General features: G+C 40.2%; 1 protein-coding gene across 3 annotated transcripts in view; it reads left to right on the top strand.

Annotated features, from left to right (window-relative positions):
- The first annotated feature begins 504 nt into the window (after nucleotides 1-504).
- Nucleotides 505-27,429, top strand: part of DOK7 (docking protein 7) — a 59,915-nt gene continuing 32,990 nt past the window's right edge. Inside the window, exons 1-7 of one of the 3 annotated variants that reach the window (XM_058025064.1) lie at nucleotides 505-605; nucleotides 732-777; nucleotides 2,932-3,162; nucleotides 7,023-7,223; nucleotides 13,620-13,739; nucleotides 21,198-21,305; nucleotides 22,794-23,668. In XM_058025064.1, the coding sequence (XP_057881047.1) occupies nucleotides 552-605; nucleotides 732-777; nucleotides 2,932-3,162; nucleotides 7,023-7,223; nucleotides 13,620-13,739; nucleotides 21,198-21,305; nucleotides 22,794-23,668 (1,635 nt within the window). In that variant the 5' untranslated portion in view covers nucleotides 505-551. Of the gene's footprint in view, nucleotides 778-2,916; nucleotides 3,163-7,022; nucleotides 7,224-13,619; nucleotides 13,740-21,197; nucleotides 21,306-22,793; nucleotides 23,669-27,429 lie in introns of all 3 variants that reach the window. The other 2 variants (XM_058025063.1, XM_058025062.1) reach the window with 2 other exon arrangements.

Raw genomic sequence — 27,429 nt, 5'->3', positions numbered from 1 at the left:
AGAAGAGTATTTTTATCGGGTGTAGTTGGCAGCGTCTTCTGGGAGCCAAGGAGAGCTGTAATTATACTTTTGCAAAGTGGGAATTGGGCATTGTAAGGAAGGTGCGGGAAGGGGGCGTTCGGACCGGCCAGAGGCGGGCCCCGTTCCGGACAGTGAATCCGGTGCGGGCTTTGCGGCCGCCCGGGCGCGGGGCAGCCCCTGCGGGCAGCGGCAAAGTCCGGAGCCGGATCGGGGCGGGGGTCGCGCTCGGAGCGGATCCGCGGTGCTCCGGGGGCCGCGCCTCGCGCTCTGAAACCTTGGGGAAATAAATAATTAAAGAAAAAAAAATCCAAGTTTCTCCCGCAAGCCAGAAGTAAAACACATGAACAGAGACACTGGGACGGCCGGCAGCCCCCTTTGCCCAGGCGGCAGGTCGGGGGGCGGGCCGGGCCGCGCTGGCCGCCCGCCCGCGCGGGGCCCTAATAAAGCTATTTTGGAAGTGACCCCTCGGGCGGCCGGAGCGCGGGGCGGGCGCAGCGAGCCGGCGCAGCTGTCCGGAATCATGACTGAAGATGACGGATTCCGTGGTGGTGGAGGGTCACGTCAAGTTGAGAGACGGAAAAAAGGTCCCCGCTCCCGGCGCCCCTTCGGCCCGCGGGGGTCCCCGACCGCCGCCCCTTGCCCTGAGGGGAGAGAGCCCGCTCTCCCCGGCGCGGCCCCGGCTAACCCTGTCCCTTTGCCTCTCGTTGCAGTGGAAGAGCAGGTGGCTGGTGCTGCGCAAGCCCTCCCCGGTGGCAGGTAAGAGGGGCCTGGCGGTGGGGACGGGGCTCGGGGCCCCGCAGCTTGCCCGGCTCCCGGGGCGAGTGCCAGCACAGCCCTGGAGGGGCCGTCTCAGAGCTGCGCTGCCCGGGAGCCGCGTCCGGCCTCGGAACGAGCTCCTGCCCTCACTAAAAACAACGGGAAAAGTGACTTTCGAAAGCACAGGCATTGGATTTGGTGCTGGTTCCAAATGCACTTTTTTTTTTTTTCTTTCTCTTTTTTTAATTTTAATTTTAATTTTCTGAGGGTGAACTTATTTTTTCAGGGTGACTGCTGGCTGTAAAAAAAAAAAAAAAAAAAACAAAAAAAAAAACCACCAAAAAAAGCCTCTGACATTGTAAGCTCGATAGTTATTTTTGATCAGTGTTTTGACAGAAAATATCACTTCAATTTAAAAATAAAATGACATTTTGAATTAAGAAGAAGAAGAAGAAGAAAAAAAGATCGTTTCCATGCTTCTGAAGGGGAAATTGAAAACGTTACACAGAGCTGATGTTTTACTGCTGCAGAGGGAAAAGTAGGCTTCAGGTTTCCTCATCTGTTCCCAAGAGGGAAAACATTTGGGCCCAAAAGTACTTCTTTCTAGGGCGAAATGTTGCCCACACTTGGAAAACGTGAATCCTCACTGCTGCAGAATGGATTTTGGCAGCCTTGGCTCCTGTTAGAAAGACGGAGGGCTTCTTAGTAATTCTTTGTTACCTGAGTTGTTACAGTAATATTTTAGTGTTTGAAATGCCTGCATCTCATCTAAATCTGTGCAGCCTCCCTGTGTGAAAGGGCATCTGTTGATCATAGAGCTAGTACATCGATCTGTGAACATGGGCCTGAGTTTCTATTGTGAGTAAGCCAGCTTCGAAGGCTGTAGATGGTGGAGCCTGACTGATAATATTCCTCAAAAATACTATTTTTATTCTAGCTAATCTAGCCAGGTTTACTAAAAAGCCCCTGGTGATCTTCTTTTCTTGGTATATAAACTATAGCCATTCTTCAGGCACACAACTGTATTGCAGAATGTTTAAATACTGTGGTTGCAGCTGTTTTTGCTAACAGGTGCACAAAGACAATTGGGAATCCATGCAAAGCTCTGCATTAGTTAGCAGACAGTTCAGTCTTTCAGTACTTTTTCATCTCTGTGGGTGGAGATTTTGCCAGTCCCTTGCCCAGCTGAGAGCTGCAGGGCACCTCAGTGGGACTGGGAGCGCCAGCCTCAGTATTTATAAAATACATGGGGGTCTTTGTCTTTTGTGGTTTGTAGCTCAGCTTAAGCTGTGGGTGTTGCAGCTTTGATATTGACCATTAATTTCATCTACATCTGAGTGCTGTGTGATAGGAAATGAATATGGGGGAAGGAGGGCTGCTTTTGTCATAAGTGCAAAAGGTGGGAGAGGTGACTCCCCTTTCCTTTTGGGTTTGCTTGTGAAATGCTTGCTTTCCCCATGGGACCATGGCACTTGAACTGGTTTCTGCCATTGCATGGTTGCTGTGCAATAAACACCTCTGAAAAGGGGTTAATAACAACCGGTGACACAGGCAAACACTAAAAAAAAAAAAAAAAAATAAAAGAAGGTGTGGCACATAATGATTTTTAGCAATGGCTGCTGTGGAGCATTTAACCAGGAAACCTGAGCCGACAGCAGCAATCTCGCAGCAAAGTCTGCTTGCCATTTAGTGGCTGGGTAATCTGTGAGCTGCTGTAAGAATTTCTTTTGTGGTTCAGTATGTTCTAATGAAAATACAGACAACAATAGCCTCTTGGTCTTTAGAGTCTGTAACGTGAACAGCTATCCTAGCATAGCTCCTAATGCTCTGAATTAATGAACCAGTCCCACCGGACTCAGGAGAGGATCTGAAATGCCACTGGACTTTGAATAAAAGAGGGAAGATTTATTACTGACCTCCTTTTTTTTAGCCTGCAATTTAACCCTTAAAACACACCTTCAGTGTTTGCTTCCTGAAAACAAGGACTATAAGCTACCTGGGGGTGGGCTGGGAAAAGAAATCAGAGTTTTACATTGACTTGATCAAGCTGATCCTGCAGTTGTCTAAAGCTCCTTTGTATTGCAGCAGAGTGCTGAGAAATTTGTTATGGTCTGTGCTCTGCATCATCATCTCTGACAGTTTTGCTTCTTTTAGACTGTTTGCTCATGCTGGTGTACAAGGATAAATCTGAGCGAGCAAAAGGGCATAAGGAGAGGAGCAGCATGACCTTAGAAGACATCTGTGGCTTGGATCCTGGGCTGTCCTACGAGGGCCTCAATCACACGCTCGCCATCATCTGTCTGTCCCAGGTTGTGATGCTGGGGTTTGACAGCAAGGAGGCCATGTACGCCTGGGATGTGCGAATACGCTACAGCCTGGGGGAAGGTAACCTTTGTCCTCTCACTCTGGTTTGGGTTTTCCCCCACAGGATTAAAAAAAACAAAGAAAGGTAAAACTAAAATGCAAATAAAACAGTAGAGTTCAGGACAAGATTGTCACTCGTTTGAGAGTGGACAAACTGTTTTCTCCCTTAGATGTTAAAGCAGGTATCCCTTCCAATAGGTTTTGGCTACAGTACCACCCAGTACTGATGGATAATTATGGCAGCTCTTAACTTGGGGTTTTGATTTGGACACTGATGATGTGTAGCTTTGAAACAAAGTGATCAAACTTCTGCTTCTGGTCCTACAACTGACTCAGGGATTCTGGCAAAAGGACTCAGGGGGAGCCTGAATTAAGAGATGCAAAGTCCTGAGTAGAACTTTGCCAGTTCATGCCCAGTTTGCTGAGCTGCCTACTGGGTGTTGCATTGATAATTTTCATTGCTGCTAGTGTGCCATTTCAGAAGGAGACTTTTTGCCCTAAGGAGTGTCATCAGACACATTCTTTCCAGCTAACTTCACCTTTCTCTTTCCTCCTATTTTATTTTCTTGGTTAGCAGCTCTAAAATGAACTGTGGTGAACAAAGAGGGATAATGTTGGTAATCCACAGTATCTGTCTTATGTTTGTTTAGTCATAACTAGGGAAGGAGGGTAGGTGTGTGGGAGACACACATTAGCAATCTTTATCATTTGTTACATATGCTCTGCCATCTGTTGGGTTTGTGGGCTCATTCCTTTGCAGTACATATGTAGAAAGATGGCCTGGGAATTTTACAGTAAAAATATGTAGAACTATAAGAAGTGAGATATGTGGATGTACCTCTCAGGGCTATCAAATATGATGCCTTACATAACAGGAAAGGTTAGAAGGTTTGCTGAACAATACAAGCATGAGTAGTGGGAGTGGTTGGTGCACTTTGATGATACAGCTCTACAGTCTTCCAGTGTTGGTTTGGTGTTTTTGTTTTAGTTTTTTTGTTTGTTTGTTTGGTTTTTTAAACTAGGTTTGGGATCTATATATAGCATACTTATCCTAAAAGCTGAAGGAGTACTTGAATATAACAGGGTAGGTCTGTTTTTTATGCTCTTGCACTGATGTAGTGCTGGAGTAATCTCAGTCTGGGTGTGAGGGTTGTGGTTGGGATTGGAGGACATAGAAAAGCAGCAAAGGTTTTTTTTCAAGGAAAGCTGTGAATGAGGTAGGAATAGAGCCTACTGGATTATGACATCTGCAGCCATGGAGTAAAGGTGAAGTGGGAGAGATTGTGTGTGTGTGGAAGTGAAGAAATGCAGAAGTAAGAAAACAAGTGTAATTGGTTGAACTGGCAATAATTTGTGTTAAGTTAATTGCAAAAAATCTTAGGGGCGGGAGAATAAACCAAAGCATTGAAACTTTTTTCAGGATTTTGTCTTTCAGTACATGTTCAGTTAGGAGAACAAAGTCAAAGGGAGTCTAGTTTGAGTAAAGAGGAATAGAAAAGAGAGAAGATGTAGATGAAGAGAGGATGGTGATTGGTGTTTTTTTCTAAAGTGTAGTAAGGGTGCCTTTGTGTGCCTTGAAAATAAGGTGGCTGGATGATAAAAATAGGCTAGGGAGAGATGACCTCAGAGTCTGGGAAGCAAAAAAAAAAAGTGAAAGGAGCTGACACTGTTCTTGAATGAGGACCACAGAATGGAGGCGTTCACACTGGAGTTCCCAGTGTTTTCTCTCAGTTTTTAGCAGATGAGGTGGATGTGATTCCTGCAATGTGCTTGGGCTCACAACTCATTTTGAGAAGTTAGTGTACTGCAGGTCAGTGCATAGCTGTGAAAAAGAAAAGATGGGATGAAGAAAGTGATGGCTTTAAGTAGTACCTTTTGTTCAGGGATATACTCAGCTCTCTGTCTTCACTATTTTTTTTTTTTTATAGAGTAAGAGAAGTGTGGGAAGTATTTTATTCCAGAGTAAGAGAATGCTGGGAAGAATTTTTAAAAAAAATATTCCAATTTACCAAAAGTGGTGTATGGGAAAAGCTTTATTTTCAAATGTGCTTTTCCTTTTACTTTGGCTTTGTTCAGAGTTGGGTATGCTGTATTTTGACAGTGGTCTAGAACTTGGGCTGCAGCTCTTTGTTTTCAGCAGCTGTTTTAACTTGCAACTGATTGTGTGAAGAGTGGGCTTCATTCCTCAGTTATGAAGCAGAAAGAGTCCTGATGCTGCTTCTCCCATGGTTTAATTGTCAGCAAAGTTCTGGGCAGAGGAGTACAAATGGCGTTAAAGGTTGCTTTCTGAGCATTATTGATCATGATGGTTTTGCTGTCCTTTTGATAGCTGATGTTTAAGCAGATTGCGTAACAACTGTGTGCCCAAAAGGGGACATGGTGTGACTATTGATTTGCTCCCTAGCAGTGCTGCTGGCAGGGCTGTAAGCAGAGCTGTGGTTAGTTAGATCTATCTCTGTCTCCTTGCACATTTCACTCGAATGACTTTGTGGCTAATTCTGCTGGAGCCTCAGGGAACTTAGCAAATGCATGTCATAGATGAGGAGTTGGCTTACAGCGCGGATCGTGACTAAGAATACAGCAAGCAGTTAGATGAGAAGCAAGACTCAGACCCAGATGAAATTTGTGATGCTTGACGAGGCATGGGCAAGAAACAGGGAAGAGTTGATGCAAGAACTGAGAGTACCTGGAAGTTACCCAGTAGATTTCATAGTCAGGGAACTGTTTGTGTGATCTTTGATGCATAACCAAAGACTAAGTCTATGTTGCTTCTTGATAAACATCACCAAAAACCTCCTTCTCTAAAGATAAGAGTCTCGATGCTTCTCTCTACCAAGACAGATGTTGTTTGCTTTTTAAAAAATTTGTTGTGGGTTTATTGTTTTTATTTTGTTTGTTGGTTGGTTTTTTTGTGTCTAATCACAATATGAAAGAAACTAGAACAGTAGTGGAGGTCAAAACAATTGTTTGAGAATTGTATGCTTGCTCACTTAAATTGTTCCCTTTGAAACACTGAGATTTGAGTGATCCCAATAACTTATTATTCAGAATGCAATAGCCTTGGAAGAGAAAATGGAAGACCAGCCTAGAACAACTGCTTTTGGTAAGGATACTGAATTATAGATGATACTGGGACTGAGATTTGAACCTAGATTTTGTAAACTTGAATGAGATACGTGTTTCTTTTTATTTCTCCGCTCTTTTAAAATTCAGGATGTGAAATACGAAAAAAATAACTGACATCCAAAAGTGTTTGTTACTTATACATCACTTTGTTTCCTAGTAATATAAAATGTCTTGGCGTCTACCATCACCAACTCATGAAATAATCACAAAGGTGAAAAATATAATTTTCCTCATTTTACTGCTAGGGAGGAAGTGAAGCAGTTTATTAAAGGTTGCAGATGAGTCGGTGATAGAGAGATTTGTTTCGTTCTTTGAGCCTTGGCCTTTGGGCTCCTTGAGCACCATTTTATTTTTATTGTATGCATGTGGGAAAGGAGAGACACAGGTTAGAGGAGGAGACAAAGCAACCCATGTAATGATGCAAGGATGGAAGAGGTAAGTGAAGTCTGGGCTGGATGGTTGACTAATCTGAGATAGGGATTAGCCTAGAGGATTTAGGATAAATTAATGTAGCATTGCAACTTTGATCATTTGTAGCATTAGGGCAAGATATAGTGGATTTTTTTCAATCCTAAACTGGCATAATAGAGGGTAATGGCCTTACAGCTACTTACATGTGGCTGTCTGGGCTCCATGTAGATCTTTATGCCAGAGTCTCATGGTGTGGGCATGAGGGTCCAAATACCACAGCTGAACAGAATCACTTACATAACACTTGTATATCCTGTAGTAATATTTTTTTCCTTATTTGGTAGTTCATAGATTTCAAGTCTTTGTAGCCCCTGGCACAAAACTAGAGAGTGGGCCTGCTACCCTGCATTTCTGCAATGACATCCTTGTGCTGGTGAAAGACCTTCCTCCCAGTGTCATGGGGCAGTGGAAGCTCTCGGATCTGCGGCGCTACGGGGCTGTCCCGAACGGATTCATCTTCGAAGGGGGCACCAGGTGCGGCTTCTGTAAGTACAAATGGAACCTCCAAATGTTGCTTGCTGCCTTTTGCAGAAATGTAAATGCACTCTGATTCCTGGTGGAGACTGCAGAGCCAGCTGTGCTGCTTTGTCAAACAGGCAGCCTCTTATCAGAGGGTCTGTTCTGAGTAGATTTCTGCAGGCTTCAACCCTGGTGTTCAGGAGAAATGTGACTGTGTGCAGTCCTGGCTAAAAATTGCCCTGTGGCTCTCCAGAAGATGTTTAGTCAAAAGCTGCTATTGAATACATAGCAAAAATAAAGTAATGAAATTTTATGGCTTGTGTTATGCAAGAGATAAGGTAAAATGGCTTAATGTACAGATTATTAAATTATGATTAATTGTTTTGTTGTTTGCTGAGGGGAAAGTGATCCGGAGCTTTGAGGTTACAGGCAGCATCAATGTTCTCATTTTTTAAATGCTAATTTCTAAATCCCATAGAGGACTTTTTACTCCTTAAAGTTAGAACAACTCTCTGGTCCCTTCCCTATTAGCAGCTTTGTAACTATGGGGTGGATAGTGATACTTGGGGTCAGAATGAAAGCAAGCAGGCTGAAGCTAGTTTCCACAGCCTAGTAGCTAAGATACACCTTTACATGGAGATAAATCTCTTGTTCCCATGGGCAATTTAGGACTTCTCAGTTTCTTACTTCAGGTAAAATGTACACAAGATCTAAAAGGGATGGTTAATAAATGTACAGGTATAATAACATATAATTAGGTTTTTATTAATAAGGTTTTAATTTCATAAGCAGAGTTTGAAGCCATGCTGAATTGATGGCCTGTGAGCACAGATGGATATGCAGACTGCCAGTTTGGATGTGAAGTTGTTTGACTTGCATACTTTTTTCAATAAATAAACTGAAAAATTAGAAGATTTCAGAGTTGATCCAAATCCAAATATATTCTTCCTGGGACTTGCATACTGTGCTCTGCATGTAAATTCTGGTTTCTCTACTTCTATGGAGTGGAAACCCAAATTCCTGACCTCTTTCTGACCTGATGGAGGGTGTGGCCTGGCGGGGATTGGTCTCTTCTCCCAGGCAGCAAGGGATATGACGAGAGGAAGTGGCCTCAGGCTGTGCCAGAGGAGGTTTAGGTTGGGCTTTGAGAGGAATTTCTACACAGGAAGGGTTGTCAGGCATTGAAATGAGATGCCTGGAAAGGTGGTGAAATCAGCATCCCTGAAGGTGTTTAAGAAATGACTGGACATGACACTTAGTTGACATGGTGGTGTCCAGTCAAAAGTTGGACTTGATTATGTCAGGATCTTTTCCAGCCTCAATGATTCTGTGAAATGAGGAACTGTAGGTGATGGAACATGAATTATCTATGGTGGTTTTTCTTTTTTTTCCTCCCTTAAACTTACACTAGTTTCTGGTGAAACGGGGTCATCCGTAGCTCCCCTGTGTGCATACTTTAAAAAATATGAAATTATTGATTTTTTTAAGGTTACAAGCAAACAGAATTCGAAAAGTGCCTTGGAAAAGGTCCCACTACCTTGTGGATCATTGTTAAGAAATGTGAGTGTTGGAAGCTGAGCCCTTTCAGTTGCCATGAAAGGATATTTGTCTTTCCCCTGCAGGTGTGCATTCAGAGAGAAGAACAGCACAGTCAATTTGGTACAAAATTGCCTGCCACAGTTGGAAACTCTTTACAGGTTCAAGCTGATCTTGTTAAAGGAGTTGTTGCTCTTAACTAAGCAGTCAAACATACCCACAGGCATAACAACATTTAAATATGTGTTTAGTCTAAACACTTGATTTAATATTGCCACTATAAGAAAAGGCTTTTTGAAAATAGAACCTAAATTAAAATATTACTCTGGTTATTCTTGTCAGAAGTGTGTTGGTAAAGAGAAGGACCATCTTTCTTCAGATAGCTTTTACCTCAGTCCTCTGGAATTCTTGAGGCAAATAAGTAGTGTTCAGGAAAAAAATTGATATGTTATTACAGAAGTTGTTTTAATTCCTAAACAAAGGCACTCTCCATTACCCTGTCATGTAAGTGTAATATAATATTATGCAGACTCTATTATTAATGTTACTTTCCTACAGTTTAAACCATATCTTTGCTCACATTCATCCTGTGGAGGTCTGAATGCAGAGGATTAGTGAGTTTAAGGTTTAAATATCACTGTAATAAATACCTTATTAAAAGGAACCAGTAATCTTGTGGTTTGATTGCCTCTCCATAACAAAAGACATGAAGCCTGAAACTGAAGCAGAGCTTTTTTGGTTATGTCTGTGGTAGAACTGAGGTCTAAAAGGATATGAATTTGTTTTAGCTTTCTGTTTCGTGCTTCCTCACAGAAGTTTTTATAAAGATATAACATTTCATTATGTTCTGTTGCTTAGTACAGGTTTAATTCAACTCCAAAGGCTTTGGTACTCAGTCCAGGAAGAGGGAAACCATCTGAGATAATGCTGAGATTTCAAACATTAAGTCTAGGTGCATTTTCAAGATGGTTCACACAAGTTTATTCACAAATAGGAAGAAGAACATTTACATTCTGAACTTCTCTTACTCTTAACACCACAATTGTACTGCTAGAGATTTAAAAAATATTTTTTCTGCTTCTGAAAGCTGCAGATAAGTTATTTTCTGGGCCAAAATTTTGTTCTCTCTGTAGCTGAAGCTTATTCACACACCGTTTGAAAAAAGCTGGTTTCTTGGCCTAGCAGTCAATGGAGAGGTTTACCTGGAGGAACAGGCTGGAAAAAAGAAGCCTCTCACTTTCCCACATTCCCAGCTCAATTAGTGTGCACCAGTTAAAATGACCTGGAGAATCTTCACTTGGAGGTCAGTGTGAAAAAATTCAAGTAGGGTAATAAAAGGGCACATTAACACCATGAGAATTCAGGCTCTCCATGTTCAAGTGCTTCAGGATTAGCTGCCAGAGCCTGGTTTAAAGCTGCCTCATATTTTCTGACAGCATCTCCTTGAAGAAGGGAACTTGTGGGACCCTTAGTGCCCTTTGAAAGAACAAATGCTAATTGCAGGATAAGCAGGAATATTTCTGTAATCCTTCTGGTGCTTTGATAAAATTTGGTACTTCCTTCCTTCTTTCCTTGTTTCCCCTTCTGCATTTATTTGAAATAAAGAAGTAGTAGAGATGGTTAAACTGGGGCAAGATCTGGAATTTTTTGAAAAATCCTGGGTTGCATAGATTGAAATGTCTCTTTATATGCAGATATTCTGTGCTGTCTCCTACTTAGGCCTACTGCAGGCAACCAACATTATCTCTATTTATCTATTTTTAGTTGTCATGCCCATATTTTAGTTGGCAATAATAGGAATACTGTGTCATTTTCCCCACAGAGAAAAGCAGTGTGAGGTCCCCTCTGAAGAGGCTGCTCAAGGCTGGGGTTGGAATGGACATGCTGATTGCCATGGAATGAGCTGCTCTGGTTCCTGCCTAAAGGCTAAAGGCTTCAGCTAAAAGGCTTCAGGCTCTAGTGTTCTATGTTAGGAATAGTAATTAATGGGAAAGAACTGACTCTTCCTCCCTACTTTCACACACACTACAGAGATTGAAGTAATTTTTGGCTATTGTCCATTTTTAAAGTGTGTTTGCCCATATGATCAGTTAAAATCAGCATTGGCAAGATTAAGCAGTACTTGAAGTTTTATGAAATTGGCAACTTGTCCTGAATGTTTGAGGGACTGTTCAATGCTTCACTGCTGATTGCCACAGAGGACTGGCTGAGTGTTTCAGTCTCCTGCGAGTGGCTGGAGGCTGCATTTCACCAAGTCTCATAGGCCATGGAGAGAGCTGAGTGAGCCCTTCAGTCTGGTGAACAGCTGCATGCTATTACATTGTGCATGCCACACATTCCTTGGCTTCTAAATGCCTGTGCACCAAACCAGTTCCAACACATGACTGAGATATGTAATTTCCAGTAGTGAATTTCTCAGTTTTCTCAAGAAAGGAGAAAAGAAATGTAATCACTTGCTTTTATGTATGCTTTAGTTAAGCCCTGCCTACTCATTCATCTCACTTGATGTTTTCTGCAAGGACCCTCAGACTTCTTTCTTCCCTTGCAATCTAGTCCTACCTAACAAAACTAGAAAGAAAATGTTTCCTGTGAGAGTCAGTCAGCAATTAAGAATAGAATCTACAAAGGGATTATTGTATTTTTCTGTTGGATTTGTATCCACATGCACATGGACATACACTCTTTGCACTGGTTATATAAAGGTCATCACATTTGGTTTTGGCATTTCCCGATGACTGATAATTATTTGCAGAAAAAATCCTTTGAGTTAAGCAGCAAGCGTACACACACACATTTACTTTGTTTCCATTAAAGTCAGAGGCTTGTAGAGCCTCTTTGGAGTTTAAGTAACTCTTAAGAAAGGTGATAAAAGAACAAAATGGTCCAGATGTACTCCTTATGTACAGAAATATTTGAGGAATCTTTTTTTTTGCCCTGAGTGGCAACAGGGAGGTGTAGGATTCTGCTGAATTATCAAGCCACATAGTGTATCACTGTGCTTGAGACCTGAATGTCCTCTGCTATGTTGTGTTTATATCCTGCTTGCTTTTGCTGCATTGAATGCAAAGGTGCTGTTCCTGTAGACTCTCTGTGCTCTGTTCAGGGAGGAGAAGTCAGCTCAAAGAAGAAGCTGAATTTCAGATAATTCCTGAATACATTGCAGCCAGGATTTTTTATCCTAATACAATGTTCTCTGACTTTGGCATCTCCTGGGAAGGGAAGAGATGGGCAAGACTTCAAGTGAGTCAGCAGCAGAAACCTTCATATCTGTCAGGCTGTGTGATTAATGTTGTACTCTCCTAGATAGCCTCTGACCATGAAGCCAGGGTGGCTTCATGTTTCTTTGGCTGAAGAATTCTTGATAGGTAAGATCTGAAGAGATGCAAATGCAGTGGAGTGACAAATCAAGTTATGAAGATGTCTCTAACAATGTTGTCTTGAACAGATTTAAGCAGAACTGGGAGAGACTTAGATGTGACATAAATTGGGAATGACAAGAGTGTGGACCAGAATATGTTTTTCCTAGAGAGATTGGTTTACAGTTTGCTGGTTATACTTAATTTACTCAAGTAGGTGTTGTGGGTTGTGATCCACTTTATACGATCCTTTTTGTTTGAATCACACAGCCCTTTGTCAAGCTGTCAAAAGTGTATAAATTTCTTAAGTGAAATGTGAGTATCCTGTTGGGTATGACAGGGCATATGTTTGGAAAGTGATGGGGATGCAGTCATTCTAGTCAAGATCAGCTGTGCTTCTTTGAGTAAAATTGAAAAAAATACAAACGCAACTCAGAATTGGCTAGAGACATGCAGAAGTCAAACATGTCCAAATTAGGGCCTGAGTCACAAGAAAAGTAATGTGCAAAACCCTACTGCAGGTCTAAGATTTTATATTGGAGTTTGCTAGCATTCTTGGCTCTGGTGAAGTGGCAGCACTTCTTCTAGGTCTATATACTAATTTAATTTCCTTTTTTGTCTGGTATTGAAGTTTTATTTCCCTAAAATTGCTGGTTACTGGGGTGGTCTTTTGTCTGATGTTTTAAGATAATAACTTTTTTTCCCTGATGTGATTTATATTTGGACTGACAATTTATAAAATGTTCTGTGGAGCCCTTCTAGTCTTTTGTGTTGTTCATGCAGCCATGTGTCATGGAGCTCCTAACTTGTTTGTTTATTTAGTGAATCTCATTCTAATTTTGCTTGGGGCTATTCTTAATGAATGGAAAGCAAATATCAGAATAGAGCAAAGGGTAAAGATCTGATGACAACCTGAGGAGTTATGTTACATTATGTTAATAATAGACACATAGGACTTAGTCTAGGAAAATTTATACTATAATCCAGCAATATAACCAAATTCTAATTTGTTGGCATATAAAAAGCTCCTCTTGCTTAAAAGCGGTTAAAAGTGGAATTAACTTGGTTCATTCTTTTGAAGTCACTTTAAGTATTCTTGACACTTCCTGCATAGGAAAGTTTGACCCCAAAATTTTAGGGGTAAATAAGAACAAAAGACCTGCACAGCTGTTGAGAGTAAGGTGTCTGTTTTGACATTCAGGGGGGATTGGAAGTAGATGATCCATCCTTAAGGTCCCTTCCAACCCAAGCCATTCTGTTGTTCTAGGACACTACTTTAACTGCCTGTATGTCATAAAATTAGCATGAATTATTAGACAGCTATTGAATTTATATGTATGTTTGTGGTATAGTGTGTGTGTGCTGACCTGAATTTTTTATTTCTTTTCCCAGGAGAATATCTTGTTGACTTCTTTTCATGGCTTGCACTTAAAACTCTTTTGATTGCTACATTATAAATAGCTTCAGCTAAATATATTTCTAGTGTTTTCAGGTGAAAACCATACATATTTATGTTGTGCTTTCTTGCAGGGGCTGGTGTTTTTTTCCTCTCTTGTGCTGAAGGGGAGCAGATCAGCTTTCTGTTCGACTGCATCGTCCGCGGCATCTCCCCGACCAAAGGCCCCTTTGGTCTGCGTCCAGTGCTCCCAGGTTAATACAGGAAGTCCAGAGTAACCCAGTGAAGCAGGAGCTTGTCATGTCTCACACCCCCTGCTGCTGGTGTGAGAGCAGCTTGCAGACACTGAGGGTGTGCAGGGTGCAAAGTGGTTTTCATTCTGAAATGTCACCGTACAGATTTATAAGCTGGATTTACCCAGTTTCCCCCTGCTGCTCTGGTTCATTCATGTTTCTGGTTATATTGCTAACTCCAACCCTCTCTTATTTAACAGTACTAAAAGATGACTATTTGAATTGAAGGGAATCCTAAATTTTAGTTTTAAACTTAGACATTTAACTTGGATCCATGTCTGCATTGCTATTTTGATAGTTTAATGGAAAACTAACTTCTGCAACATTTTGAGTTTCTCCAAAACGAGGTTCTAAGTCTTGTCAGCCTTAGAAAACTTTGTCAAGCCTTCACATCATATTTAAATTTTTCAACTTGAGTTTTTTTCCTTATGTCTGAGGATTAAATTCCTTTTCCTATTTCATGGTAAGTGCTGCATGTACTGCAGTGTTCAAAGAGGAATTTGGATGGCATCATAATAAAGCCTGTTTCCTTTTGATTTCAGCAGATGAAGTAAAGTATTGAGTCAGAATGACTCTGTCAAACAGGACAAAAGTGTAGAAATGAAATTGCAGAAAATTGTCTGTGATTTGGTGCTGGCATACAGTAGGAATAGGTTGCAAGAATGGTGAAGGATGAGATGGGATTTGTGGAATACTTTGAGTTTGTGTGTTAGGCAGTTAATAAGTGTTCAACAGGGTTTTATTGCTGTTAGAAGGTTAAGATAATTGCAGGAAGGAAATGTGATGGGAAAGATTAGATTTTTAGCTTATTAGATCATTAGATAATGTGAAGCTTGTGAAAATAAATTATGAAAAAGTTATTACTTAAAAATTAGTAAATTCAGTAAACACAAGTCTCAGTTCATGTTGTCTTTCTCATGGCTATAAGGCAGAAGCAAGTTAAATAATCAAGCAGAATAGTAGACAAAAAAGTCATTCTTGTATGATGATATATGTCAGCATTCAATTAACTGTAGTGTTTGAAAAAAAGAAGCAAACAGAAAAAAACCCAACAGAAACACAAGAATCAATGTTTATGCTTAAAGCTTTGCTATTGCACACATTTTTCTGCATATCTAAAACTATGCGTGTATGTAAATATATATGTACAACCCCGAAGTCTTGCCAAACAAATTGTAGTCGAACAAAAATTTCTGTCTGGAAAAATTAAGCCCACAAACAACTATTCTGTTGTCTTTGTTCTTTTAATTATTATTTTAAATTTTAATTTTAGCACAATGAATCTTTGCAGATTCATTTTTCACAAGCATGTAGGAGTAAATCTGCTTTCACATGTTAGTTATCACTTCTGGTGTTTGTGGGTTGTTGTGCCACATACCACAATCTCTTCCCTCCTTCAGGAGCTCTGACCTCACTGAGGTGCATGAAGTGGATGTGGAGTGTTCTGGGGAGTATTTGGTGTTTTTTGTAAGAGAAGATCTTTTTCCTGAGGTCTTTCCATTTCTCTTCTGTGATTGATGTACTTGCCATTAAAATCTCATCCACTTGATTTAATCTCATTTCCCTGGACAGGAGAAGTGTTTTGTCAACAGTTGTGCTCATGTAATTGCAGACTCTGCTTTTATTTATCCAAGCTACCTTGAGGCCTCTAACTTTCATTCCTGTGTATTTTACCCTTTTGTCTTCCAGTTTGTTGTTTCTCTCTATGTACATGTTCCTTGGAAAAAATATTTGTTTAATGTTCTTTATTTATTATCCCATGCAGAAGCTTGTACAGATCTGTTTAAGGCACACACAGATGTACAGTTCTGGTGATTCATCCATAAACTAATTTTCCTTATCAAGTATGTCGTTACACAGAATGTGCTGTATTGCTTGAAAAGGTCGAGTCTACCAGATGCATACCATGTGTCAGGTATTGAAATTCACTCAACCTTTGAAAGCATCAGCTTGTAAACAGATTAATTATGTGTACATTTCAGGCAACTAGATCAAAACTTCCAAATTGGAGGTTCTACCAAGAAACCTCTTGTCTATGTAATTCATATTTACTGCATTGCAGAATGCTACACAGCTTCAACTGTACTTTATGTAGGCAATATGCTGCTTCTGTGCAATTTAAAAGCTTTTAGAGAAACCTTCTCTTCACAGTTTGCTACTTGAATTTGGCATCTTGCCTTTGCCTTTCCAACTTAAACATGAGATATGTTTGAAGCACTGTGGTATTTTCAAGCAAGGAAAACACACAAAGGGCAGATGTACTGAGAAGGAATGTAATGTGGTAAAAACAGTAACAGTGACAGTGTTGGACACCAACTCCCACAGCACAGATATAATCTGTAGATGTTATGCAATCAATGTAGTCTGTCCTTGTCTTTGTAGGAAGGATGAATGAATGAAGCCAGTTGCTTCATGTATGAACAACTCAACAATATGGTTAAAAGGGGTGCTGAAATATTTATGTGTTAGCATGAAATTAATAGGAGATGGTAGAGGTTTGAAGAAGACTGAAAAATCACCAGTTTTCTTACTTGCCATAGTGATTCTTAAACAAATGTAAAACAGCCAGTATCCCAATGGAATTTGTAAACTGGGTGTGCAGGGGGTGTTTGCTCAAGGACAATATTCACATCTTCTTTTCAAGATTGTAGTTTTAAAAACAATACCTTGTTTCCTTAAAAGCATGATGTTCTTATCACTTGGATATATGACTGCTGTACATATTTTATGATGTCATCTATAAAATATGCAATGAAAATCCAGTGCAGTGGAACTCATAAACTTGACTTACCCTTGCAAAGTACCATAATCTGGTCTAATTTCTCAACAGAGCAGATTTGAGCAGCCAGTCAGAGAGAGCTCCTGAGATCCCCTCCAACCTGAATTATTCTGTGATGTTTTGGAAATGAATTAAATTACGATTCTCACAATAAAAAATAATTCTATTATGTGTACACCCAAAATAAATTGGAAGAGGAAAAGAAAATTAGTTGTTTTATGGTTTAAAAGTTGCCTGATCAGGTCTCATAAAACTCCCCCAAAGAATAGAAGATGGGAATGTGAAGGTCATGTAGGTATAGGTATCTGTAGATATTTTTAGGAAGTGTGATATTTTAAATAAAGGACTCAAATGGGTGATGGCTAGGGATGGCTTGTTTTCCGCAGCTATTAGTTGGAAGAGAGCTGCTGTAACTGGCTACTAGTGTGATCTCTTTTTTGTTTTTCCTTGAAGAGATATTTAGAAAACAGTCCAGAGAATTTGCATTCTGTCTTGACAGAAGTCTAGATATGGACTTAGTAATGAATCTCTGATTGCTTGGTTTGTAATCTATACTGAATTGCATGCTTATTATTTGAGAAATATTTGTTTATCCGGTGTGTGTTGAACTCCTTTTTTTCACTAACAAGATTCACATTGAATGCCAAACCTGAGCACAGCAAAGGCCCAAGAGCCCATCAGCGATATCTTTGATCAATGGGCAGATCAGTACTCTGTATATCTGATTATGTGACAGTCTAGTCCTGCAGTCTGGAAAGACCCCAGGTGTGATGTTGATAGTCTGGATGCTCTTTTTTTAATTCTGGAAGCTTTTTCAGGCTGCTTTGTGACTGACTGGAGAGTGTACAGTTGCTGCTTGCTGAGGATCCATTGATACTCTTTTTTTTTGTTGAAGCTTGATACACCTTTGGTCATTGCAAGACAGCCCTGTGGCTGCCTTCTGCAGTATTTGTACCAAATGGATCCTCCTTAAACCTGTAGGGCATCTTTCCATTCCTCCAGACATCTTACAAGGTGTGGAGATGTTAGCTAGAAGGTGAGGGTCCAGGCCTGATTTACAAATGTGCCTACAGTTATACAGGAAGAAAGAAAAGAGAGATTTTCAGCCTAACTTATTTAATTTTGTTTAACAAAGTAATTAACCAGTGTTGCTTTTAAGGTGCATATAATCAATTGGGTAGCTGCTGACTGACTGGATACATTTTTTCCTGACAGGTGCTTATTGAACAGCCTTGGAGCTTTGAATTACTATGACACTTTATTCCTATGTTACCAAAATATTCTAAATCTCCCACGATGAGCAGCTGATGTGGCTTTAATGAATACCCACCAACGTAATGTAAAAATAAAATCTCCAGCAGAGGCATTTTTAGTCCAGCTAAATTTGATGTAATCCTTCCCCTTTGCCCCAAAGCAGTGTTTAAGAAGATTTCGATGACTGCCTCACATAGAAGATTATTTTCTTCATAGCAAGGGATCCATGTTTGATTGGAAAATGATAAAAAATTATTAATTGAAAGACCTGAATGAGTCACAGGACAGGATCCATTTGTTAACAGTTTGGAGAAGGAAGGTACTGATTGTTCTTGGAGCTGCTCTCGGATGTTGTGTGGGCAGAAGCTGTCGGAACTTCCTTGGACAGCTGGCTCAGTACCGGTCACGCTGCTTCTGTCCCCCTGGGCTACTAACGTGGCAATTTGCCACCCAGTTATTTAGAGGCTGTGTATTGGGCATGCTAAAGGTAGAGGATGATGCCAACAAATCCAACTTTGTGGTATTATGGCCAAAAAAATGTATTAGAAAAATGGTTATCACAACAGCACTCATGGGAGGTCATAGGTTATGCACTCCAATGAGGACTGGTCCCTAAAAAGTGGCTGCCAGTGACTTCAATCCATAGTCAGATCCTGTAGGAAAATGTCCTGATTAGAGCTTGGTCATCTGTAACCAAAAATACTGGTACACGAATCTGTTACTTCTGGGAAATAATATTGTGGGTGTTTTCCATGGAAGTCTGGCTTATTAGCAGAGAAGATTCAAGGTGAAACAAAGACTTGGTTAAGACTGATAGGTAATTATCTAAAACTTAGATGGTATATTTGTCAAGTTTTGAAGTTTTCAATAGGTATTTCCTAGAACTTGCTGAGGAAGGTTTTTCTGCTTAATCTTTCACAAACCTGGGTGATGAGAGCAGCACATAACTATGAACACAATTTTATACAAACATTTTATCCATAGGCAGTCTTTAAGGGGAAGGTTAACCAAAAAATTTCCAGTTCTGTTGGACAGACAGAGGTTTCATGTTGTTGAGTGAAACCTGGTGTGTTCTGTAGCTGTGTAGCTGATAGGGAATTTGACTTCTGGAAGCAATTGAACATGTGAAGTGCAAACTTTCTGACTTCAACTTCCCTCCTACCTCATCTTGTATTTTATTATAATTTTACAAGATCAGTTGTTTGAATTTCTTTTAATTATGTCTTTTGCTGTCTGTAAGAGGGACATAATTTACTTCAAAAACTAGTTGTTGTGTAGGTGCCCTAGTTCTGAACATCTGTATTTGTCAAGTAGTCATGTTCTGAGGAAAGTAAAAGGACCTTTCCTACTGACAGTTCTTTGGTGTGAGAAGGATTAGTAGTGTCTGTTTGCATCTTTGTTTGACCAACTTGTTGATCTGTTATGACAACTTTATACTTAAAGTGCTTATAGAACATCTTTCTGGGACCTTTTTGGACATAAGGAATTTAACTAGATACACTAAAGTAACTGGAGTAGAGGACATAAAAAAAATAGGCAGCAGCTTGTAACGCTGTATGCTACTGAGAAGATCTTTGCATGGATGTGTCTGTGTTTCACCATAGGTGCTGGTGGCCAAATGTTGTGCTTTCCTTTGGCAGAGGTCCATATGGAAGCACTGGGGGTTACATTTGAGTAAGCAGTCACACAGGTTTGAGGTACTCAATGCCTAGTGTAACTGTCTTGCAGTGTAAATAGAAATGGACACCTAACAAATAATCCACACCAAACATTCCTATTTTCTGTCCGAGCTGGGACACACAGAGGTCACAGACCCTGTTTGTCATGGGCGTTGTTGCCTTGTCCCTGTTAGAACACCCTTGGGTTCCAATGTTTGTTGTTATAGGTGGATTGTGTATATCTTGGTTTTTCTGCTCATCTTACCCAGATTGCAGACTGCCAAAGATGGAAACCTCCTTGACATAGGAAAGAAAAGTTAGAAAGTTTAGCATTGTCATTTCTGTTCCTACCTAGGGCAGGTCAGAAAGGGAATATGATTAGAGAGGAGAGATGTGGCAGTTTGTTTCTTGGGGCAGTTGATAATGTAGGGAGCTCCCATGGAGCTTCAGCTGAGCTGGCAGTGCTCCTTCCCCTGGTTATGAGCTTGCTTTGACTGCTGTGTTGACAATATTAAAACCAAGTCTTTTAAAAATAAAAGACCTGGGGTGAAAATTAAACTTTTCTTTCATCTTTCCAACTGGTTTTTGTTTTACTAACTCAATCACAACAATGTATAGCCTTTTTCATCCTCTTTTCCTTTCATTAAATGATACAGTGTTTTTGTGGTTTGCTTCTGCTGCCCATTTGATCAGATATACAAGTGCAGCAGTTGTGAGGAAGCTAAGCTGTTTTTGCTGTCATTAATTACTTTCCCTGTGTGTTAATAAGAATTACTGAAGTTTCTGATGATGAACAAGTTAGCAGACTTTATCCTCTGCAACTGCTGAGCATGACAGACTCATTGCTGCTATTTGAAGGGATCTGTAAGGTTTCTCTTGGGATAATGGTTATGATTACTTCCAACATCTGGTTTTATTGTTATGCCTTCTGAAAATAAAATTATTTAGAGGAAACTGGCCTGTTTTACTGATGAGACTTCCACATTCTGCTTTTTTTTCGTCTTTCTGCCTTTTTTTTTTTTTTGGAATATAATGAGCTGCCTTCAGTGAAATAATCTCAGCTAGAATGGCAAGCTCACTAAAATGTATGGGGAAAATCCATAACAGTACATTGTAGAAGTGGTTTATATCGTCCTAACTTGTCTTGTCTTAAACATGAAGACAGAGAGCCACCGGGGTTGCTTATTTTATCTCTGACATCTGAACTTAATGACTGTCTGAACATCCAACTTGAAAGCAAAGTCTTTGTAAATAGATGATCTGGATTGGAAGATGTCAGTTTAATCCCTCTGATTCTGACTTTATGATGTAGATTTGTAAATTTCTAGGATGAAAAATTAGGTTTTTCTGAATGTTAAAAATCCCAGTGAATCCAGTGAATTCAGGACAGATTTTACGTGGGTCAAATTAGCTTTCAAGTTCTCTAGACCTGATGGATGCTAATTATTTCTGTAGCTATTGTCTTTGGTGCTGTGCTTTTCAGTGTTCTGTCACTGGTGGTAACTATTACAGACATTGGGTATAATCTCTGAAAATCTTTTATAAGTTACTGTGTAGCACATGCCCAGGATATGCTTGAAGTCAGATTGTGCCATACATTTTTCCAATCAGCATTTAAAGCATAAGAATGTCTTTTTCTCTTTCCTTATTTTTTATTTATTTTCCATATTACCTCATTTATTTATTTATTTATTTATTTATTTATTTATTTTCTGTTTCTTTTTAAAGATCCAAGTACAAACCCAGCCTATTCAGAAGAAAGATTGGCTCATGAAGCTTTGCAATTAGAAAAGCGTTTGAGCTTGCTGTCCCATACAAGTCGTCAAGGTAGTGGAGGTAAGAAATATCTTTAATGAAATAAAAATACTATGTTATGTTCCTTCCTGCCCAGGCTTTAAAAGTTGTATGGTCTGTGTTATAAGATGTGGAGCTTACAAGAAAAAATACTAGAGAAATGGTCAAGACATTTGATTTGTTATGTTTCCTGTGAGGCAGTTCTCCAACAGGCATTGTCTGAAGTCCTTTGATGTACATTGGAGGTTTTCAATTCAGCAGACTGAGTTTTGAATCAAGCACTATTAAACCAGGAAGAACATTTAGGATGCTGAGTCCTACTGAATTCTTGCATGTAAAACTTAAAAAGAACTGTCTGCATTGATACTGATATTTGCTTAAGTACCTTAGTCAATGCAGCCTGTGAGATGGACTCACTTGTATGGTTCACACATCAGACTTACGGCAGATTTTTGCAGTAACACATAGGACTCCTGTGCTTTTCTCTGCTATCTGTACATGCCTTTTCTGGAGTTGTTAGTGTATCAAAGTAGAATTGGTGTCTAGCACTGGATTTGTAAAAGGGCCTGTGCCCTGAACTGCCATTTGAACTGTTTAATAGCCAAAGTTAGATCATCCAAACATCTGCTTTGCTCTTGACTGTAAAGCCTACAAGCCTAAAAATTGTCCCTGTGAAGATCCTCAGGAGCTTAATTATGTGCTTATATACATGTCCATGGCTGCTTTGGCCCAGACACTGCTGGGTAATGGGGTTTGTGACTGAATTCCAGTGAGACTTCCTGAGGTTTTTCTTAATTTGCACATAACTACTAGACTTAACTGAATGGATAGAAAAAAATGAGACTTGATAGATAAGCATGCCTGTTTTTTTTTTTTTAATTTTAAATTCTTCTGGTCAGAAATCGTGACCCAACTTCATGTACAGTTTCGGACTTTGTGCTACAAGAAAGTGGTTTTGTATTTGTTTGGTTTTTTATTTGTTTGTGATGTTTATGTTTTGTCCTTGTGCTCTTTCATGCCAATGTTTAATTTTGGCATGATGGCAGTAATTACCTGCTAAAATGCCTTTCTTGCAACTGTCATTGAAGAAATTATCTTGCAATATAGACATAAATTAATCACAGAGGACATTTTCGTATATAGATATGTAAACATTTTTATAGCAATATTTTTCTTATTTTTATTTGTACAGTGATGTATGATTATATTTTGGTACAGCAACCCAATTAACTGTATGAAAGTAAAATATGTTTGAAAAGGGCAGAGCTTGGTGCATAAACTTTTAAGAATTTAGCCTCGAATGCATGATGTTCCACAGTGTGGTAGGGTTATGGCAAGGTAACATACCATTGCATTTTATTTTTCCTGTGGGGCTGTGAGTTATTGTAGGAATTTCTGGCTTTCTGACGGCAGTTCTACTTACAAAAAGCAGATGGAATCTCTCGGCCCTTCCTGTTAGTGCATACTTGCCATGCTTGAGTCTGTTGATTGTGTTTTAAATGTAGGTTGATGTGTTTCCTTCTTTTCCAGGAGATGACAGGAGTATTTCAAGCTCATCTTCAGATACCAGCCACTCGGATGTCAGCGTTGGGAGCAGGCTGACAGTGTGGCCTGAGCAATCTTCAGCCAGCACCTCTCAGGAGAGCCATGGGCTGGCAGCTGCCAAGGGCATTCACCTGGGAGAAGAGAAGACCCTTCCAGAAGGGGCACGTGGCACCACCAAACCCCCTCCAAAGCCCCTGCGGTCCAGACAGCTGCAGGAAATAGGACGTCAGAGCTCTTCTGACAGTGGAATAGCTACTGGGAGTCACTCTTCCTACTCTGGGAGCTTCTCTTCCTATGCTGGGAGCTTAGACATTTGCCATGGTGATGAGTTTGGATCACTGCTAAGCTTGCCATTGAACTTCCCTTCAGATCAGAGTCTATGTACTTGCCCTCACAGTGAGTCCCAGAGAGGTGTGGGATCAGAGTATCAGGTTCCCAGCTCTCTCAGACACGTTTATGATATACCCAGGAGTGTGTTACAGGCAGCTTCTAAGGAAGTGCAGCTCAAGAGTGCAGATTCCACGCTACCCAAGGACCAGGCCCTGCCAGCTCAAGGTGCCAGTGACCCAAGACTGCTGCTGCCACACTTGGAAGCACGGAGGGGAGCTGAGCACAGCCAGCACAGAGGGAGGCCTTCATCCTTACTCACAGAAAGCAGCAAGGACTCAAGTGATGAGACATATGTGGATTTTGTTTCAAGGTGGTCAGACACAAAACCACAAGGACAGGTGTCAGACTCCAAAAGTAGTGAGCTGTCACCACCTGGTGGGGCCTCAGCTGACCCCTGTGACACATGTAGCCCCCACCCTGGGATGACAAGAGCTCTTTTTTCATCTTGTCCAATCTGTGGTGGACTAAAGGTAAATACCTAACACTGAGCTGATGCTAACGAGCCTTAGTTAATAGAGCATGATTGATTTAAAGTTACCTAAGTTGTAGGTCATAAGTAATATTGTTTCCTTTATATTCTGAACAGGTAATAACTTTTTCTGTAGTTCATGCTGAAATGGAGAGGCTTAGCACATGGTTTCCTCAAAATCTGTTCCTAGTCATGGAAACACTGAACAATAGAGACCACAACCACTACTTTTAAATCGGCCAATTTTGGCTTTGGGTACATGTAAGTGAAAGAGGAAAGTTTTTCAGGCACTGGATTTGTCATATAATGGCAAGCAAGCATGAAAGATGCTGACCTGTTTTGCTGTGAGTATTTACAAAGAAAGAAGGGAGGTGAAATAGTATGTGCTGCTCTTAAGGAGGTCTGAGTGCATACTTTTATTTTATTGATGTTTTCCTTTTCTTTGTCCCTGTAATTTGAGCATGCCTTGCACAAGAAGCCAGGTTAGACCCGTTTCTCACTGAGGAAATACAAGATAGCCAAGTCAGCATGGCAGTCTGGTTCTGTGACTGGCCAATGACAGGCACTTTAGAGCAGGTACACAAAATTTCACAAGCAGTCTACAAACAGAAAGTTTATTTGCAGGGAAATTTATTATCACCAGTCATGTAAAGAATTAATACCAAAACTGTGGAGGTTCACTTGCCTTTCCAAACACATTTGCCAGTATCTAAGACTGATATTCTTATAAATTCTTTTTGGACCTGCTATGTTCTTGTCTTTTTATGGCAGTAAGCTTTATACATCAATTATACATTGTATGAAAATGTATCTGATTTTATCCATGCTAGAGAAGATTTATTTTTTTTGTGAATGTGTTTGCTAAACTTGAAGTTAAAGCTACTTGTATTAGTGAGCTCTTGAAAGGCTGAGAAGGTTAGAGGGAGTGCTTAATTTAGGGAATGTGTGAAGCAAGGATTCAGCAAGAGAGACTTCTGCATGAAGAATTAAACACTGCTATTAAAGTGTGTGCATTTAATTAAATATGAGATTACATAAACCACTGCTATGGAAAGGGCTTGAATGCCTAGTAGGTGATGAAAGAAAAATTAAAAGGTTATAAATTTGAGGGATTGTTTTCTTCTCATGAGGTGTTTCATGCATTTGCATCATTGAGTGCCTTCACATGTTTGCAAACTGGAAAGCTCTGTCTGCCTGGGCCACTTGCACAGCCCCATCACAGCACCTTGGATGTTCCTGTGCCATGTGCCTGGAGCACCTGGCAGGTAGGGAGGCACCTGTGGGACAAGTTGTCTAAGGCTGTGGTCAGTGGAATCAGTGATTTTCCAAGGCCATCCTTGCCAGCCACCTGCACCACAAGCCCTCAGAGGCCTTCAGCCCAGTTCTGGAAGTGTGGCTGCAGGCAATGGGGTGCACAGCCAACATCTGCTGTTGGCTTCCTGTGGCTGCTCCCTGTAGTCAGGGAAAATTTGGGGAAAATAACCAAGACTGATTTCTGGAAGGGCTCTGCTTTGAGGTTAGAAAGCTTAAAAGTGGCTTTGTTATAGGCAGGGAGGAAAGGAGTAATTCAGCTACAATTAGCTCACATGGCCTAAATGTTTCTGGGTGACCAGAATTGTTGGTTTAGATGTGAATTTGTCAGATCTTACCCTAGCTATCTGTGGAAGATGGGAAGCTGAAAGTGAGTGTTCCATTGGATATCTTCAAAATCATTAAGTAAAAAAAAGTAAATTATGTCATTACAACTGCCTGTTGACCCCAATGACATAAATACCCACATCTTTTATTACAAAGCGGTGTCAGGTTTAACAGTGTTTCTAGCTGCCCTAATAAGTTGGCAAGAATTTCAGATATTGTCTATACTTAAACAAATTTAGTGATAAACACTGGTGCAACCTTCTTCCTAACTTTTGTTTTAGCATGAGATATGTACATCTGCTTTTTTTTTATCAATCCATTTATAAGCAGTCACGAAAGAAGTCTCATTAAATGGAATGATTCATGGGTTTGTTTTTACTTTTGAAAGAAAAAATAACCCTTTGGTGCACTCTCTTGAACTGTCATGAATGAGCTATTTTAGCAGTATTTAATGGACGCTGTCTTTGGCATTTCTCCTGATGAGTTCAGTGAAAGAACAAATCCATAGGCTGTAACTAAAAAATAATTATTACTCCTTGTACTTTGAACAGAATATATTTAAGTTAGGGCCAGGAAGAGTTGATTTATGGGTTGATGAAAACACCAGGTTTTAATGTTTATTCAAATTCGTGCTCAAAAAGCTTTAATATGCTGGTGTTTGGAGTTCCTTTGCAATTTTGAGTTAAGCTGTTAATTAAATTGTGTTAATGGCTTTTAAATGCCTACTATTTGAAGTGACCTGAGTGGAGGAGAGTCTGCAGCAGTAATTAAGGCTATAAGCATTAGTTTGTTTGTGCCCTTTGGCACAAAAGGCACATGGAGGTTAGGTTTGTAGTTTTGGGCATGTCTGTGTGCATGTTGGAGTTCAGCATGTGGAGAGTTGGAGAGAGGTTGCAGGGTGAAGATGGGCATGGTGGGGGTCCTGATGGGATTGACTTGTTAACAACCACCTGCTCCTCTAGTGACAAAGATGGTGATGAAAACAGGGAGAACAGGCCTGGGAAAGTGCCAAGGCTCAAACAGAAAACAGGGCAAGGAAGCCTTTCTGTCACTCTGCATGAAAAATAGAACCAGCATGACAAGAGTTACTAAATATTGCTTCTATTACTTGTCTATTGTATTTCATATTAGACATTGGGGCTAAGAAGCAAGCATGCAGGGTGATTTGCTTTCTGTTGTATGTAATTGTGCTGTGCTCAGGATGTCCTTTACAGATTTCCAAGGTGTGCTTTTGCTATGTAATTTGACCTAGATGATTTCAGTGCTGTAGATGATTGCAGAGGTGAATTAATTGTCTATTGTAAGTATAATTTAAGCTCAGAATTGATTGTTACAATTTCTGAGTAAGCTGTAGAGATTTATTATTAGACTTTACTTATTATGTTTTTAACTACTTAACTAATACTAATTTGATGAATAGAATTTAATTGTATGCTTGTTGCTCTGTAACTTCCTTTGATGATACAGTTTGAGAAATGTCAACTTTTTTATAGGGTTTTTTTTTTTACATCACCATTGTTTGTAAATTTTCTTAGAAGTCTGAAAAATAAAAGTATTTTCCAACTGGTTTTGTTCTTTTCCATCTGACAAGTTCTGGGTTTTGTTTTGCTTTGCTTTTTGTCCCCTGACCTCCTTCTTGCAAGTTGAATTAATATGGAGTGTTTATGGCTGTCTCTTCATGCTACTTAGTGTTATACTCAAATAACTGTTGACAGCTCCAAATGTGCCTATTAGTAAGAATTGCATTTATGTATGTCTAGCTCATGCTAAACTCATATTTATGTCACTGGGAGTTCTTATTTATGTAGAAATATAGTAATGAGTACTGCTTTGGTAGTTAACTTGCCATGATAGAGGAGAAAAGAAGTTGTGGCTGTTGTTATCAATGGCTTTTGGTATTCAGCCACCAACTTGGGTTGATGATTTTAAAATACCAAGGCCTCGTTGGGGACAATATGGTCCCAAATTCTCTATGAGGTACTTGTATAGTTCCTGCTACCACAGTGACTCTGTGCCTCAAACTTTGAATCTCCCAGCATATCTGCTGTAAGTGGAAGTACAGAAGTGTGGTGGTCTTGATGGACAAAAGTGGTTTTGTCAGGCAGCAGGATCCACAGCACTGAG

Source organism: Melospiza georgiana, chromosome 5 (genome assembly GCF_028018845.1).
Source record: "Melospiza georgiana isolate bMelGeo1 chromosome 5, bMelGeo1.pri, whole genome shotgun sequence".
NCBI classification, from domain to species: Eukaryota; Metazoa; Chordata; class Aves; order Passeriformes; family Passerellidae; genus Melospiza; species Melospiza georgiana.
Note: the sequence above shows the minus strand (reverse complement) of the source record. Positions and strands in the feature narration are given on the sequence as shown.